Source organism: Lemur catta, chromosome 8, assembly GCF_020740605.2.
Source record: "Lemur catta isolate mLemCat1 chromosome 8, mLemCat1.pri, whole genome shotgun sequence".
In the NCBI taxonomy this organism is placed as follows: domain Eukaryota; kingdom Metazoa; phylum Chordata; class Mammalia; order Primates; family Lemuridae; genus Lemur; species Lemur catta.
Window position 1 is genome coordinate 62035012 of NC_059135.1, and position 15415 is coordinate 62050426.

General features: G+C 35.3%; 1 protein-coding gene across 1 annotated transcript in view; it reads left to right on the plus strand.

Annotated features, from left to right (window-relative positions):
- Positions 1–15415, plus strand: part of KCNH7 (potassium voltage-gated channel subfamily H member 7) — a 451497-nt gene that overhangs the window by 426685 nt on the left and 9397 nt on the right. The window contains exons 13-14 of the mRNA XM_045560346.1: positions 7353–7604; positions 12360–12528. Coding sequence (XP_045416302.1) covers positions 7353–7604; positions 12360–12528 — 421 coding nt within the window. The remainder of the gene's footprint in view (positions 1–7352; positions 7605–12359; positions 12529–15415) is intronic.

The window sequence follows — 15415 nt, forward strand, 5'->3', positions numbered from 1 at the left end:
TGCATCCACTAAAATTACATTTGTTTATCAAGGTCATTCTGTAATGATATATTCAATGTAAACTGTTTCTTGATCTCAAATATAAATGTTCTTTCTCCTATGAATTATTGAAACACCTTTCATGATATTGTCAAAATCTGCCCTGTACAATGGTTACTGGTATGTTTTTCCTTTTTCTCTGCCAAACTATAGATTCCTTTAACAAAGAATGTTTGATAAATATTTGTTGAATTGGGCTCATCATTGAATTCTTGGGACAATTGCAGAATAAACTGCTCATAGATAATTGATAAATTTTTTTCTACAATGTCCTTCATTATTCTCTTGGAGACTTTTTCTAAAATCAGAACCACTACTATTAAGCCATTCTTCTACAGAGTTAATCTAAGTCCCTAATCCTGAAGTTAATCTCTTAGTTTTATCTCACTGGAAATAAAGAATAGGTTAACAATGCTGTCCTCCATACAGTTAAAGATTTATTAAATCTTTCAATCTTACTCAGTTTCTTCTTTCTCAAGATAAATAATCTAATGTTTTTATCTCCTGATAAGGCCCTGAGAACATGTCACAATTTATATTGTGTTCATGCAACTAGACATTTCTTTTGATTTTGAAAACTTTTCCTTTAATCACAGATTTAGTCTAAAAGAACAATTTTATATAAAGTGTAGATGTTAAAAGATTTGCCTGCCTGTAGCTTTCTGAAGTTTCCCGGTATGCCAGTGAGTTACTGTGAGTTGGTCAATGTGAAAACACAATTAACTCCAGTTAGCCAGAGCCTAAGAGGCCATTCCAAAGTCTTCAGGATTCCAGCATGTGTCAGGCAAGTGCAACATTTGCTGAAAGCAATTCAGTCCCTGTCAGTCCAATCTAATGTTCTTAAGCTGACCATCCATTCTATAGTTCTTGACGTAGAATCAACATCTAGGGGAAAAACACATATGTGTAAAAAAACAGAATTTTCAAGGGATCATTGATGCTAAATATGTGGATACATAAACTGAAATCTTCCTGCAAAATATGCTAATTATTTTAGCGTTAGTTTATTGCTCATGTGAAAGGAAATCTTGAAGGCAGACATCCACAAGTGCTGATGTCTGTGAATCAGACAACAGAGGCATCGGGAACCAGAGGGAAGACCACGTGCTTGGGCACTGGAGGCAGACAGAGGTTGAGTCCTGCAGCACCACTCACCGCCTACTCAACAGGACACTGGAACTTTCTGGGCTTCAGTCATCAGTTGCCCAACACCCCCTTTCCAATCATGCCTACCACATGGTGCTAAAGAGCTCACATTCAAAAAGATATATTTTAAAAAGAAGGGATCTGTAGAGATTCTGGCAAGATGACTTGAACAAAATAGATATTTAACATAATGAATTTGTTGATGAAGGTGGTTTGTTTTCATGATCTTCACATTTTCTTTCTTTTTTTTTTTTTTTTGAGGAAAAAACCCCATTTCCCTAGAGGAGAGAGTTGTGAGTGCAGGTACAAATTTGAGGACACTTTGTATATTTTGAAGGCATCTTCAAGTAGTTCTCTTTCCTTCCCAAAATTCTGGTACGGTGGTGCTCAGGACCTCCTGATATGACAAGGACCGTCATAGGAAGAGGTGCCACAGGTCCTGAGCTGAAAGCATTTAATAAAATGTTGTTGTGACAGAAAGTGAAAAATAATAATGATACTTCAATGACCTATTCAGTGGCCATGAGCATTGTTAAGATGGCTGGGCATAAGAGAAAGAAATGAGGAAAATTCTAGAAAATAGTCCCTATTCAAGTGGTCTTCAAAGTTAGATTGTACGTACTTCAGTGTGTGCCAAAATGGTCCATTGGGTCATAGTAATAATAATCCTTTTAAAACCGTATGTTGTGTATATTTTATAGTATATGGAATATATTAGTAAAATGACATATATAATGACACAAGAGACATATGTATGTATATATATTCTGTATATTATAAAATATGCAGATATGTGTGTATATATCTATACATGCCTTCATACACATATACACACATGTGTATTGTTACTGATAGAGCTTGTATGATCAAATACTTGGAGTATTCTGCTCAACTCTTTCTGTGACAGAAAATACAGTATCAAAGTAGCTGGTAATGGCTGATTAGGGGGCCAGTGACTTTCTGGCACCGAATAATCCAATGAGGGCAGCAACGTAACAGACCCAAACCAATCACCCATTCATTTGGTGCCCATTGTCACTAAGAACCCACTGTACGCTAAGTGCTCCTAGGGATTTTTTAATCTTTATTTCCACTTTATTTCATCTTAAAAAGTTTATCTCTACTTTTTAGAGAAAATTCTTCATTAGTTAATGAGAAGACAAATAGAAATTCCTTATAAATTGTAGTTACTGTTTACATACGTATCCTCTTCAATTTTTGTAACATTTTCCAGATAATTTGTCAGGAAGGATAAAGATTTCTATAAAATTCTACAAAAGTTAGCTTACTTTTTTGGTACCAAGTAGTGAGAAGAAAAAAAGACTTTGGAAAAGGCAACTTTTTACTCTAACTGGTTTTAGTGCTTGGAAGCTCCTCAAACATTGTGAAAATCGTGAAGTAGAGTTTCTGCTGATGTTATATGTTTTAAGAGAAATTCCATTAGTATATATCTGGTAATTTTTTTTTAACTACAAGACAGAGGTCACCTGATTGCTGCATTAACATACAGGAAACATGGGACAGCAAGTACAAAAGTCTCCCAAAAGAACAGATTTGGACGATTCCTTTGCCTCTTATTCCTAATTAGACCTCTGCATAAGTATCTGAACTCCCTCTTCCAACGATCCCTTCTCTACACTTTTCCCCACTTCTTTTTCCAAAAATATAAAATTCAAGACCAAAGTAGTCAAGTGGCCTCAATTAAATAGCACTTGGAAAATTTACTGGGTCAAAAAGAAAATAGATGTTCTTAGCAAAAGTTAAAGAATGCTCAGCTTGTCTTTCCTAATCTAGAAATATTTTTACTCTCTTGATTTCCAAAGCCTAGAAAACAATTCTCAGAGCTCAGAAAACCCTACTACCACTGGTAAAAGATTATCACAGTAAAGAAACTGCCAAGCCTGGAAAGCAAAAAAAGAAAAGAAAACAAAAACAAACACAAGAGAAAAATAATTAAAACTCTTAAAGATGTGCCTGTACCAGCTAAAGGGATAGACATCAAGAAAGAATGTTCTGCATCTTATTTCCACTGGGCTAAGATGAGTCTGTCCATACAAGAACCATCTGACAAACAACAGATTCTGACAAACTGGAGTCTGTTCTAAAGAGATATATACATCCTAGGGTAGGGAAGAGAAACTGAAAGTTACTCATTTCCCTATCCATATAATTTTTATTAAAATGAGCACTTCAATATATTAGTATATTCAACTGGAAAAATCTGATGTTCCAGAAAATAGAGCAGAAATCTCTTGAGCTCATTATACTTTGCATTTCAAAGGATAGCAGTAAACATCATCTCTTTGTAATACTGGTTTAATGATTGTGCATTGCCTTCTGAAAGTCAGTCAGTTTTGAAAGTGTTTCCTCAAAATAAAATAACTTCTATGAAAATTATTGAAGGCTAAAATATATACACTGACAAACTTTTATAAAATAAGAATTCTAACTTTATTAAATTAATCCTTGAAATATGTTGGTATTATATTTTGGTATCTCTTTAGAAGATCTTCTCCAATAACAAATAATGATCAGATTTTTCTTGTCCATTTTAATGATGTATAAATGCATCCATCTTTTTATTTTTTTCAGCTTTATTGAACTATAATTGAATCAAGCTAATTAACATACCCCATCATCTCACATAGTTAACTTTGTGTGCGTGTGTGTGTGTGTGTGTGTGTGTGTTTGTAGAGAACACTTAAGATTTGCTCTCTTAACAATTTTCAAGTATGTAATACATTAACTATAGTCACCATGATGTACAATGAAACTCCAGAATTTATTCACTCTGCATATCTGAAACTTTGTATTCTTTGACCAATACTTTTCCCCTAATTCATCTTTTCATTATTTTAATTTTTAAAGGCATTTAATCTTGTTTTTGTATAGAAAAATAATCACTTACTCCCCATTTAATATCCCTTGAAGCAATAGTGGGCCTAAGGTAACTTGATCTCAAATGAAGAAATTTATTTTACACTCCAATTTTCCACGGCATCAGGCTGGAAATTACTCAGCTTATCTCTAAATTGTCTCCAGTGGGAAATCTAAACTTCAAATGCTGAAAGAGCACCTTTAAATGCCTCTCTTTGGCCAAAGGTTATGTCTCCCTGTTGGGTCAGACAAATAAAAATGATAATTAATCTGAAAGGTAGACTCCATGGAGGATGAAGTGAACACAGATGTTTGTTCCAGGTTTTTTGAAGTGAAAGGACTTTATATTATCATTCCTAAGTTGAATGGGTCAGCTACGCCATCAGGACACTTTTATTCTATGGTCTTGAGTTCTTTCTGAACCCAGAGAGAGATGCCCACATGACAAATCACAAATGCTTTAGAATTGTATCCTGTGAGAAAAAGGGAGGAGATGAACTGCATCCTCTAGAAACAAGAGAGGAAGAAAACAGCTTTCAGTTTTCTGAATCAGAAAGTAAATTTGCAGTTTAATTAAACAGGCAAAAATTCTTCTTTGTAAAATGATGATAACAGAAGTGGTTATGCAATCTCACTTCTAGCAAAGGGAAAAATGTAAAACTCCCTCAGATTACTGCCCTCAGAATCTTATTTCTACATAGAATATAAATAGCACCTAATACTATTTAATGTCTACCAGATAATTCAGTTAAACTGGGAAAAGGCAGAAATGGAACAGTCCATCAAAATTTAGAAGTACCTGGAGGCTAATTATAATGCATTTCAGCTGCCCAATTGCATGTACGTATTACATCAGCACACCAGCCAATTTCCAGTCAAAGCCCGAACACTTTCCATTTGTAATCCACAAATAGATGGTCATTTCAACTTTCATTTTGTATGGCAGAGAGATGAAGCTTTAATTTCTCTAGTATGGAATATAAAAATGTTGTTTCACGAGGGCTGCATCAAAGCAGCCGTTCATGTGGCCAGGTGATAGTCTGGTGGCAACAAACACAGAAATAAAGGTTGGGTTTTTCTCCTTCCAAATGGGAAAAATTTAAAGATATCAAACTTTTTCTTCTTCTTTTACCTGATTCTGCCTTTACTTGGAATTTTTTCTGAAGGATTTAGGTCTTACAAATATGGAGTAATTTGCTTCATTTTACTATAGAACTAAATAATAGTAATTCTTCATTCAACAAATTTTGGAATATATGTCCTGAACTGAAATCAACAAGTTATAATTCAACTTCACCATATATGTTAAGTGATGAATCTTATTCCTAAGCATCCAAAAATCAAGCCATAAGTTAGTATAAACCAAGACTGGACCCTGAATCAGTAGGTGGAACAGAACATTCTACCATGTATAAGGATTTAAAAATCTACAGAGAATCCCCAAGACCTCTCAAGCCAAAGAGACCAAATGGTTTATTAATTTGTGATAACCTCCATTACAAATGTCCATGTTAGCATTATCCATGCTTAGATTGGCAGCGTATGTATTAATGGTTAATTCAGTTTACATTTGATTCTGCTGGGAAAGGCTCCATGAAAGTGTTTAGAAGGAAAGCATATTTGGGAACATGAGAATCCTGAGCTGATTCAGATCCCGCTGGTGCCCAAGTTAGGAACTACAAAAAGGTTTACTAAGGAGGAACAAACTGATGCAATTCACTAAGCAAGTATGATGATAATTTGGAAAAGGGAAGCCATTTTTTTTCACATTTACTAGCCTAAATTTTGTAACTATTATTTTTTCAGGAATAAAATGATATGTTCAAAAGGTAGAAAACATTTATCAAATTTTCAGAGGGCTTTGGGGAAGGGTAGAAGATAAAGACAGAGCATGGAGGAAGATGAGAATGAAGTTTGGAGGTTTAAGGAGGGCTGTGCCAATGACACTGAAAAGAAAAGGGGTTTTGTGTGAAGAACTGATCTAAATATTTATAACCAATTAGATTAGCAATTGAGTGGAGACATATAAGTAACACTGAGTAATCAATAATGTCTATAATGCTGGCGATTGGAAAGTTCTGTGGTTTTCTTAATAATGATGAAATAACTGAGCCAATGTGAAATCTTAAAGAAAATAAATCAAGCAATCTACTTTTGCTAGATTTAACTTTAATTGACAGAACATAAACTCCTCAATAACAATTTCACATAAAGCTGATTTTTAAACTTTATCCATTTTTACCTTGGGCTGCTTTCTGGCTTCCCATATTTTAAATTATGATTTTAAAAAAATAAAGGGAAAAATCTTTGTTGAAGTTATATGCCATATGGGAATTTTTGAAAACAGTTGGAAGTTTCTCTGGAATGGCCTTTAATCGGTTCGTTTGGCCTTCTATAAATAAACAAGTAAGCACACCCAGGCGTAGAGGAGATGGGGACACTGTCTTCACCATTTCTCCAGAAAATGATATACCTTCTGGAGTTTTGCTGGTTAGTTATTAGCAAGAACCAGATGGAGAATTATACTGTCTCCCCAGGACACTAATAGAAACAAGTTCTGGGATTTGTCTCTTTGAGTTTTTCCTACTGAAATATGTTCTAACACAACCTTCAGGGCTGAAATTATCCTGACATTTCAGTATGAAACAGCCAATATGCACTACCAGCTTTAATGTAATTAGGTAAAACCTACCTTAATTACTGTATTTAAGCTTTTTTTTTTTTTTTGGTAATATGCTACACAACCAAACTGCCTGGAATGTCAAGGCCGTTACATGCATTGTGGGTTGTAATTCAGCCTGCCAGCCTGCACAACAAGGAGGCTTCCGATTTTGACCTTTGCAATGTGTGAAAGGCTGCAACAGATGATAGGGCATGGAGATTAAAAACAAACAAATAACAAGCTGCACGGTGGTGGTATTTTAAAATTGGGACACATTTTTCCTTGTCTTTTTAATTTCTCTAAAGAGACAGTGCACCAGATTCTAAGAATATAAATGACTGTTGAGCACATATAAATAAGTTTAAGTTATCCTACAGTTTTTCTCTGAGATGTTATTAATTGTAAATATTCTTTTCATTTTGAAACGAATAATTTATTACATTGAGATAATCTAATAATTCTTGAATTAAAAAAATAAAGCCTCCAGGTAGCCACATTTTCAATAGCAAAAAGGTAGTTAGTTTATACATAGCTACAGTATGATATGCACACAGTAGTGTGATGTGCACACAGTCTCACATTTGATTATCCACTATAAAATAACTTTTTTTGATAGATTTTGGCAAAGAAAACAGTACAAATGATCCTGAAGACTCCACGGATACCATAAGACATTATCAGAGTTCCAAAAAACACTTTGAAGAGAAAAAAAGCAGATCATCATCTTTCATCTCCTCCATTGATGATGAACAGAAGCCGCTGTTCTCAGGAATAGTGGATTCTTCTCCTGGAATAAGGAAAGCATCTGGGCTCAACTTTGAAGGCACTGTGCCCAACTCAGGAAGAATTCACATAGATAAAAGAAGTCACTCTTGCAAAGGTAATCAAGAGGCAGGAATCAGGTCATCTCTCTTCAGCACTAATTATAAAATGGTGACTTTTCACAAATTAAAAACTGTAGTTATACGTGTTAATCTACTCTTTTTCCATTTCATGAAATGTTTGCAAAGAGTTCAGATCTCAGATCATCTATGAAGTGTTTGTACTATTATGGAACAAGCAATAATTATTCCCAAACAATAATAGAGTGAGAGGTTTTTGTGGCCAACCAGAGTTAACGCAATGCCAGGTACAAAACTGTGGAAAAGTCTATAGTGACTCAGAGGGGAAAGAGGAACAATGAGTATTTTAAGAGAGCTAACCAACTGATTCTTTATATGCATCTACAGTGTTCTAGTACGAAATGCCAATGCAATCACACTACAATATATGCCAAAGAGAATTTAATTTTACTGGGAATATGAGAAAAAGTAGAGAAATGCCCTGAAATAAAGTACGCTCTTGCTCTAACTCATTTGTTTAACATCCCTAACAAAAGGAACACCAAAATGTATGGGTTTTTTTGTAGAAAATATTCATGAGCTGGACAATAATGCTTAATTAATATATACAGATGTGATGCTAAAGGATAGAAAACTCAGGAAAACTTGAAGAACTGTTACACAGAAGAACAATTGTTGTAGCATCTATAGATCTAGCTGTAAAACAGTACCAATAACAGGTGTGTTTCAGATTACTGGGGATCCAAGCCCAGCTCTGTTACTGCTGCCTTTATGTTTTTGGGTAAGTGACTTAACCAAACCCACTAAGATTCAATTTGTGCATCTTTAAAATAGGAATAATATTGTCTAACCAACTAGTTGGTTGTGGTTATTAAACAAGATAATGTGTAAATTACTTTCTTAGAAATAAAATCCCCAACTTTGTTTAATATTTTCTCACAGGTTTTATTTTCCAACCCTTTAATCATTTAATATATCCCTGGATATATAAAAATGTAAAGATTAAGAAGGCATAGCAAAACATCAAAAGAATATAGCAAAAATGAAGGAAAAATAGATGCTCTTGGCCTAGCAGGATAGTAAAATTATGGCACAGAGTAAGTTCATGTTACTTATCATCATCACCATTATTCCTAAGGATCATATCCAACAACAAAAGCTATATTGGATCTAAGATGCTTAGGCTTTATATTTTTCCAGAGTTGCTTTCCCTATCATGTAAAATCAGCTTTTTTTGTAATCCCACAATGAAGTAAGCTAAGAATATATGCAAGTGTTCTCCGGACAATCTAAAATCTTGATGAGGTGAATGAAAATAGTACCTCATTTATCACAATGGAAGAATGGAATATTAAATGTGATTACCAAATGTCCCATTTTAGTTATTTATGAAAATGGATTCTGGGAAATGCTAAAAATAGAAACAGGTTGTATCATGGACATCAGAAGTTCTGAAGAGCTTGCTGAACCATGTTTACTATCTCCAAAAGTCAGTGTAATGTGGGCCTGATTTAAAAAAAGAGTGTTGTTGTTTTCCTCTTGAGTCTTAGAATCTCAAGTGACAAGTTATTAAAAATGTATTTTGGAAATTTTATTTGACTTTATAATCACTCTCACTAACAATGAATTTTCATGTCCTTCATCATACTTTTTTCTTTGTCACTTCTTCCAATTATTTTTAATTAGCTATTCCACATATACAATAAAAACTAGTATTCTAACAATTTTAATATCTCTAAATTTTATTTTTAAAAAGGCACAAGGCAATCCTATATAAACAATAAAAAATTATCTTGAAAATGTGTAGCTAAATATGCATGTCAGTTGAATAAACCTAATTGATGTCAATCAATGGGACACATAATAACCTGGTTAATTAATATCATTAACCAAAGAGAATTCCAAAACTTCATGGACTGCAAATATCATTCTCTTTTTAAAGGTGAAGTACTGTGTAATGTTCAAGAACATGCTGCTGTTTGAACTATTAAATCCCTACAAATTTTAGTTTCATCATCAATAGGAAATGTCACTCACTCATATTCCTGGGATTTTGCATGCTGAATCCAACAAAGGAACACACTTAGGTGTAGCTTAAAAAACAAAACAAAACAAAGCAGAAAACCACACAAATTAAATGGACTCTGATCCTACTTTGATTGAGGTCAAAAGCTGACTCTAGCAAAATTGTGTACTCGGAGCAATGTGAAAGCTTATTTTCTGTTCATCCGTTTCCAGAAATGTGTCTTGCAACTATAGCAACATTTTCCAAGGCAACCAAGTGCAGATTCTTTCTGAACTATATTTAGAAAGTGTCTACAAGGATGTTCATTTGATTAAGACCACTAACCAGGATTTCCCCCTTTGAACTCCTCATTTTCTAAATTGCTGTTAAAACAAGCTAATCACATATCTCCAGATTTTAATAAAAGACTAAATTATAATCATAGAAGCCACTGTCTTCTATGTATACATTTTATTCATTTCTGCTAAGATAATCCTTTTTTTCTTGAGCTCTGAAGAAAAAAATATAATCCTCCATAATGTATTGCATGTGATTCACCATTGTCACTTAAAAATCAACTTATTATATATGATTTGGAAATGAGAGAATGTTTAAACACAAGCAGAAATTCTATAAGCTTTCTTGGCACAAAACTCATGAACACAATATATAACTTCAACCCTATTAGTTCTCTTTATCTTCTCGAAAGGAAGTTTCCTACATTAACTGGCTAGCAGGAGACTAGACAGGAACATGCGTCAGCATCACCAAACCATGTATTTACATATTCTGAACATTTGTGTGGCATTGCTGGCCCAAAGTTGAAGACCTGATTTACTAAGATATTATGTTATGGTTCTGTATTTTAAATAGGTTGAAGTGTCTGTGAATAATAAATCATACTTCTCAGTGAAAATTTGCTGATAAATTACTTAAAACTCCAGCAATATTGTTTTTATTTGTTCCTTTACATCCGGTCATGTTTGGTGAAATCTCAAAAGAAATGATAAACTGTCACTTTAAAAAAATGAAACAAAACACCAGGATCCCATGGAGTAAGGAAGCCATAAGCAAGAAAAGCCTTTCTGAAATTCACAGCAAGCTCTCTGAGATCTGTTAGCTGTTCCCACAGAATAAGGAACACTGATCTTGTATTTTTCTAATGTTGTCTTGTAATATACTAATTCCTTTGTTACAGCCTCACCCTACTTAGGCAGAAATTTTAGACACATCGTTAGAGAAATTTCTGTGTATTTAATGGTAATAGATATTGAATAAGAGAAAAACCATGAAGAAAGAATATAGAAGTTTTCTCTTCTACTTGGAAAAAGGGGATGCATCTGAGCCACCTGATTATACTTTTGTAGAAACCATAAGAAAGGAAGGAACTTTGAAAAGTCCTGTGGTTGGTCCTGTTCTCTGTTTCTAAAATCATAGCTAATCCTGCCCAATTCAGTTACATTCTATGCAATTTTCTAAAATAGCCAAGGATGTAAATTCCATAACTTTACATAATAACTTTTCTCAGTGTTTAATCATAGCTACTTGTCAAGTTTTTTTTAAAAAGTCTATCAAACCAAAAATCACTTTCCATAATTCAAATCTATTTCCATGTGAAAATGCAGACCAGCTTCAGACAGTTGCCCTCCTACCAGCCCTCCCAGTGAGGAAAAAACGTTTCTTCTTCTTTATCTCTGAAATAAACTCCCAACTCCAGTGGTATTTTTTCATAAGTTTTATTTTCCAACCCTTTAATCATTTTGTAGAGGTTAAGAAAGCATAGGAAAAGCATCAGAAGTATTTGACAAAAATGACAAGGAAAGTAGGATATATTTGTCCCCAAATATTGACAGCTGGAAAATATAGTTTATAGGAAAAACAGTAAATTAAAAGAAGCTCAAAAAATGAATCTCTGTATGAAAAATGACCACAATCCTGCTAGACTTAATTCTTCAAGTTCAGGGCCTATGTCTCCTTCATTTTTAATTCCTCTGTATTTAGCAGCATGTCTGGCACAGAAGAGACACTTAGAACCTTTGAAAAGTAGACTTGAACAGATAAGCAATTTGTTTTAAAATGTAGTAACACAAAAATATTCAAAATAAAAAGAGCCACAAAAAATATTCGAAAGCAATGTGTTATTGTATTAAAGGACACCACAGAAGGGGCTAGAAGGAAGAGTAAAAGCTTGACCATAGCTTAAGACTAGAGGACTTTTAAGACTCTTTCCATCTTTAATGGTGTATAGCTTCTTGGCTCTACTCTGAGCTGGGTCAGCCTAACCCAAGCCCCCTGAAGATCAGCATTTCCCTCAAGGCTCCCCCCTTGGGCCCACTCTGAGTCACCAAGCATGCAAATTATCCTGAGGGAAAGAGCCCTAGAAATCTTAAACGCTAGGCTAGGTAAAGCAGTACAAACAGAAAGTACTGTTGTCTCCCAAATATAAAAACTGGAAGTCCCTGCTTTCTCATTCGTTTTGGTTAGGCCCTCCATATCTTCTCTTCGGACAAACAAAAAGACAACCCAATCCTAATCAAAACTCATGCCCTGCTAAATGTTTTCATTTGTATAGAAATGGCCATGGGAGTTCAGGGGGCTTGGTGAGATCATTTGGGTGAGATCTGCCACCAATTGGTGGGGGACTCTGGATATGTACCTGACTCTTTTGATTCTCTGTCTCTCCCTCAATACTCAGAGATCTCTTCCAGCCTGTCACGTGGCTATCTGTGTGTTATCGTTACACACGGGCACCCAGGGAAGTTGACATCCACCTTGCTATTTCCCACAGATATCACTGACATGCGAAGCTGGGAACGAGAAAATGCCCAGACTCAGCCTGAAGAGTCCAGTCCTTCAGCACTTCCGCGAGCTGCCTGGGGCGTCTCTGAAACCGAAAGTGACCTCACCTATGGGGAAGTGGAGCAAAGATTAGATTTGCTTCAAGAACAACTTAACAGGTATATGCAGTGGTGGGGCAAAAAAGAGAACATAACCCAAGCCCTTGGATGGGTCCAGCCTTACTCCTTATAAATGGCAAATCCTCTTGCCATAAACCCATGTTTTCCTTATGTATTACTTTTTTAAAATAAGACTAGGGCCAGATGCAGTGGATCACACCTGTAATCCCAGCACTTTGGGAGGCTGAGGCAGGAGGAGTGCTTGAGGCCAGGAGTTCAAGACCAGCCTGAGCAACACAGTAAGATGCCGTCTCCAAAAAAAAAATGAAAACAGCCAGGTGTGATGGTGCACCTCTAGTCCTAGCTATGCAGGAAGATCCCTTGAGCCCAGGAGTTTGAGGTTACAGTTAGCTATGATAGCGACACTGAACTCCAACCGAGTGACAGTGAGACCTTGTCTCTAAAAAAAATAAGAATACATAAAATAAGACTAGAAGTTGACAATTATTAATTTGTGTTGCAAGGTGCATTTATTTTGAACACTTCATACTTCTGGCAGCATAAATTCTATTTTTTCTTTACTTGTAGTACAATAAGTATTTCACTAGCACTGGCTACCTTAGAAAATGCCTTTTCCTCCCCTCAAATTAATTCATATTTAACTTGTTAAATAACACCCTTCCTCTTTTAATCCTCCTTTTACACTTTTTGGGTGTTCCTAGTAATTTAGTTGTGTGTTATGGCATTTTAAAAATACCAACAAAGTGATTTAAATGTTTATTCAGTCAACTTGTCAAAAATGTAATTGTATCAAAATTTACAGAGTTAAATCCCAGATCCTCTTCATTTTTCCTTCACCTTTGACTTACACCATTTAATATGAAGAACAAATTTTGGTTTTAGGGAGGAGGTAACCTTTTCACCTGAGTCTGCATGGTTTCTTTAAAATTCTATGGGTCAAAAAGATTCAGAAAAAAATATACGAATTCGTATGATATAGCTGCTTTAGTTGTGTTTCGTTTGGGAATTTGCCTTGATTCAATAGCATTCTTCAAGTACACCACCAAGCGTGGTATCCCTGGCATCACAGACAGAAAGCTGTACAACTAAATGAAAATACTCAAATCACAAAACCTATGAAATCAATTTAAAACACACAATGAGAAAAGAGGGAAACCAGATGGATTAATTAACACATTTCAAATAAGCGCAAGCATAGTATTAACAAAAGGACCACGTTACCTGAATCCTGACTTACACAATGCTCGTACATCTGCTGCAGCAGCCTTCCCTCCCTTTAGTGTGGCTAGGAGGACCAGAGTTGGGATTTGCACAAATCAGTCCACAGACAAAAAAAAAAATCTCCTGCGCCAATGGCACACACTTGCTCCATCACAGAGATGCAAGGCCTAGTACACGGGGCCACAGCAGTCACTCTCCAATTAGCCTGCTCAATAGCCATGCTTCTTTTCTGCCTTTTGTAGGTAGAGCACATGGGCAGCCAGATTGAGACAGTACTGGGTGTCACCAATGGGTGACCAAATTTGAGAGTGACAGTTATCCATCCAGAGATGACATGAGAGCAATTAGTTCTTTCCATCTTTTCTTGTGTATAAGCAACACTCTCATTTGTTACATCATATTTTTATTCCATCTTTGGTATGCCTGTCTCGTTACTAGCATGCTGTCTGTATTTAATATATCTTATGAATTCTGCACATTTCCAGCAAGATACTGGCTTACTCAGCTATACTTAACACGTCTATGAGTTTTGCCTATACCACATTAACTACTGGTTACTATCTGTGCTTAATGTTTCTTGTGCTTTTTGTCCATGCCATTTTTTATTGTTATTGAAAAAATGAGTAAATGAAAGGACAAGTGACAGGGGCAGTGATGATTCCTTTAGCACAGTACTAGCACCATACTTGTAATCGGTTAGCCCAGGTAAGTCTTAACTCCGCTACTTAATAACTTACAGGATTACTGGGTCCAGCCATTTAAACTTCCCTAGCCTCAGTTTCCTGCTTTGTCTCATCCCTACATGCAATGCTGTTGTAAGGACTGAAACAATATACATGGAGACTATATATGCTTTACAAATGGAAGATGTACTTGTAGCTAGGTAAAATTTGATTAACAATGAACTTCGCTTCTATTATTGGTGTTCATTTGAGTGTATTCTCCTACTTTACATATATTTCCTGGTTTGGACCTTTCTTCAGGACTAAAATTGAGATTTTAGTGTACCCTTGTTGTTTCAATATGTCCAGGGGCTGAAAGTATAAACTTTTAAGGCACATTCATCTAGGACCCATTTGCCTTGCAACTACACAGAAGTAATAATAATTGTTATTGCTATTTTATTACATTAGTACATTATAATTACTATCATATAAAACTTTTCCATAGCATAGGTGCAATTAAATCTCTTTTGACATGTTCCCACATCTGCATATGCTTTCTGAAAATGTTTTGAATTGCTGTGAACGTTGTCAAAATCAAAATGGAATCATTAATGTTAGAGTAATCCTGACAAATAGAGCTGGGGAAGTCTATGAAGAGAGGGGTTCTCATGCTTATATGCCCCCCCACCAAAGTATCACAAATACTCTGCAAAAACCACAACCTTGCACAAAGACCATTGCAACCTTACACAAAAAAATACTTCTGCAAGGACATCTGCCCAGCAACTGCCTCAGACCTCAGACTGGCATCACCCTTGTTATCGATCTTTGTAGCCAAGAATAATCATTTCAAAACAATTGTGTAATACTCCTCATTTTTCCTTTTAAACCCTTTTCCTTCGTTTACCTCACTGAACGTAAACATGATTTACTATGGCACAGTATTCCCCTTGCAATGCCCTATTCCTGAATAAACATCACCTTCTTTTAGAGAGCCTCTCTCTGTTTGTTACTCAGGTTGACACTACCACCAATACTAC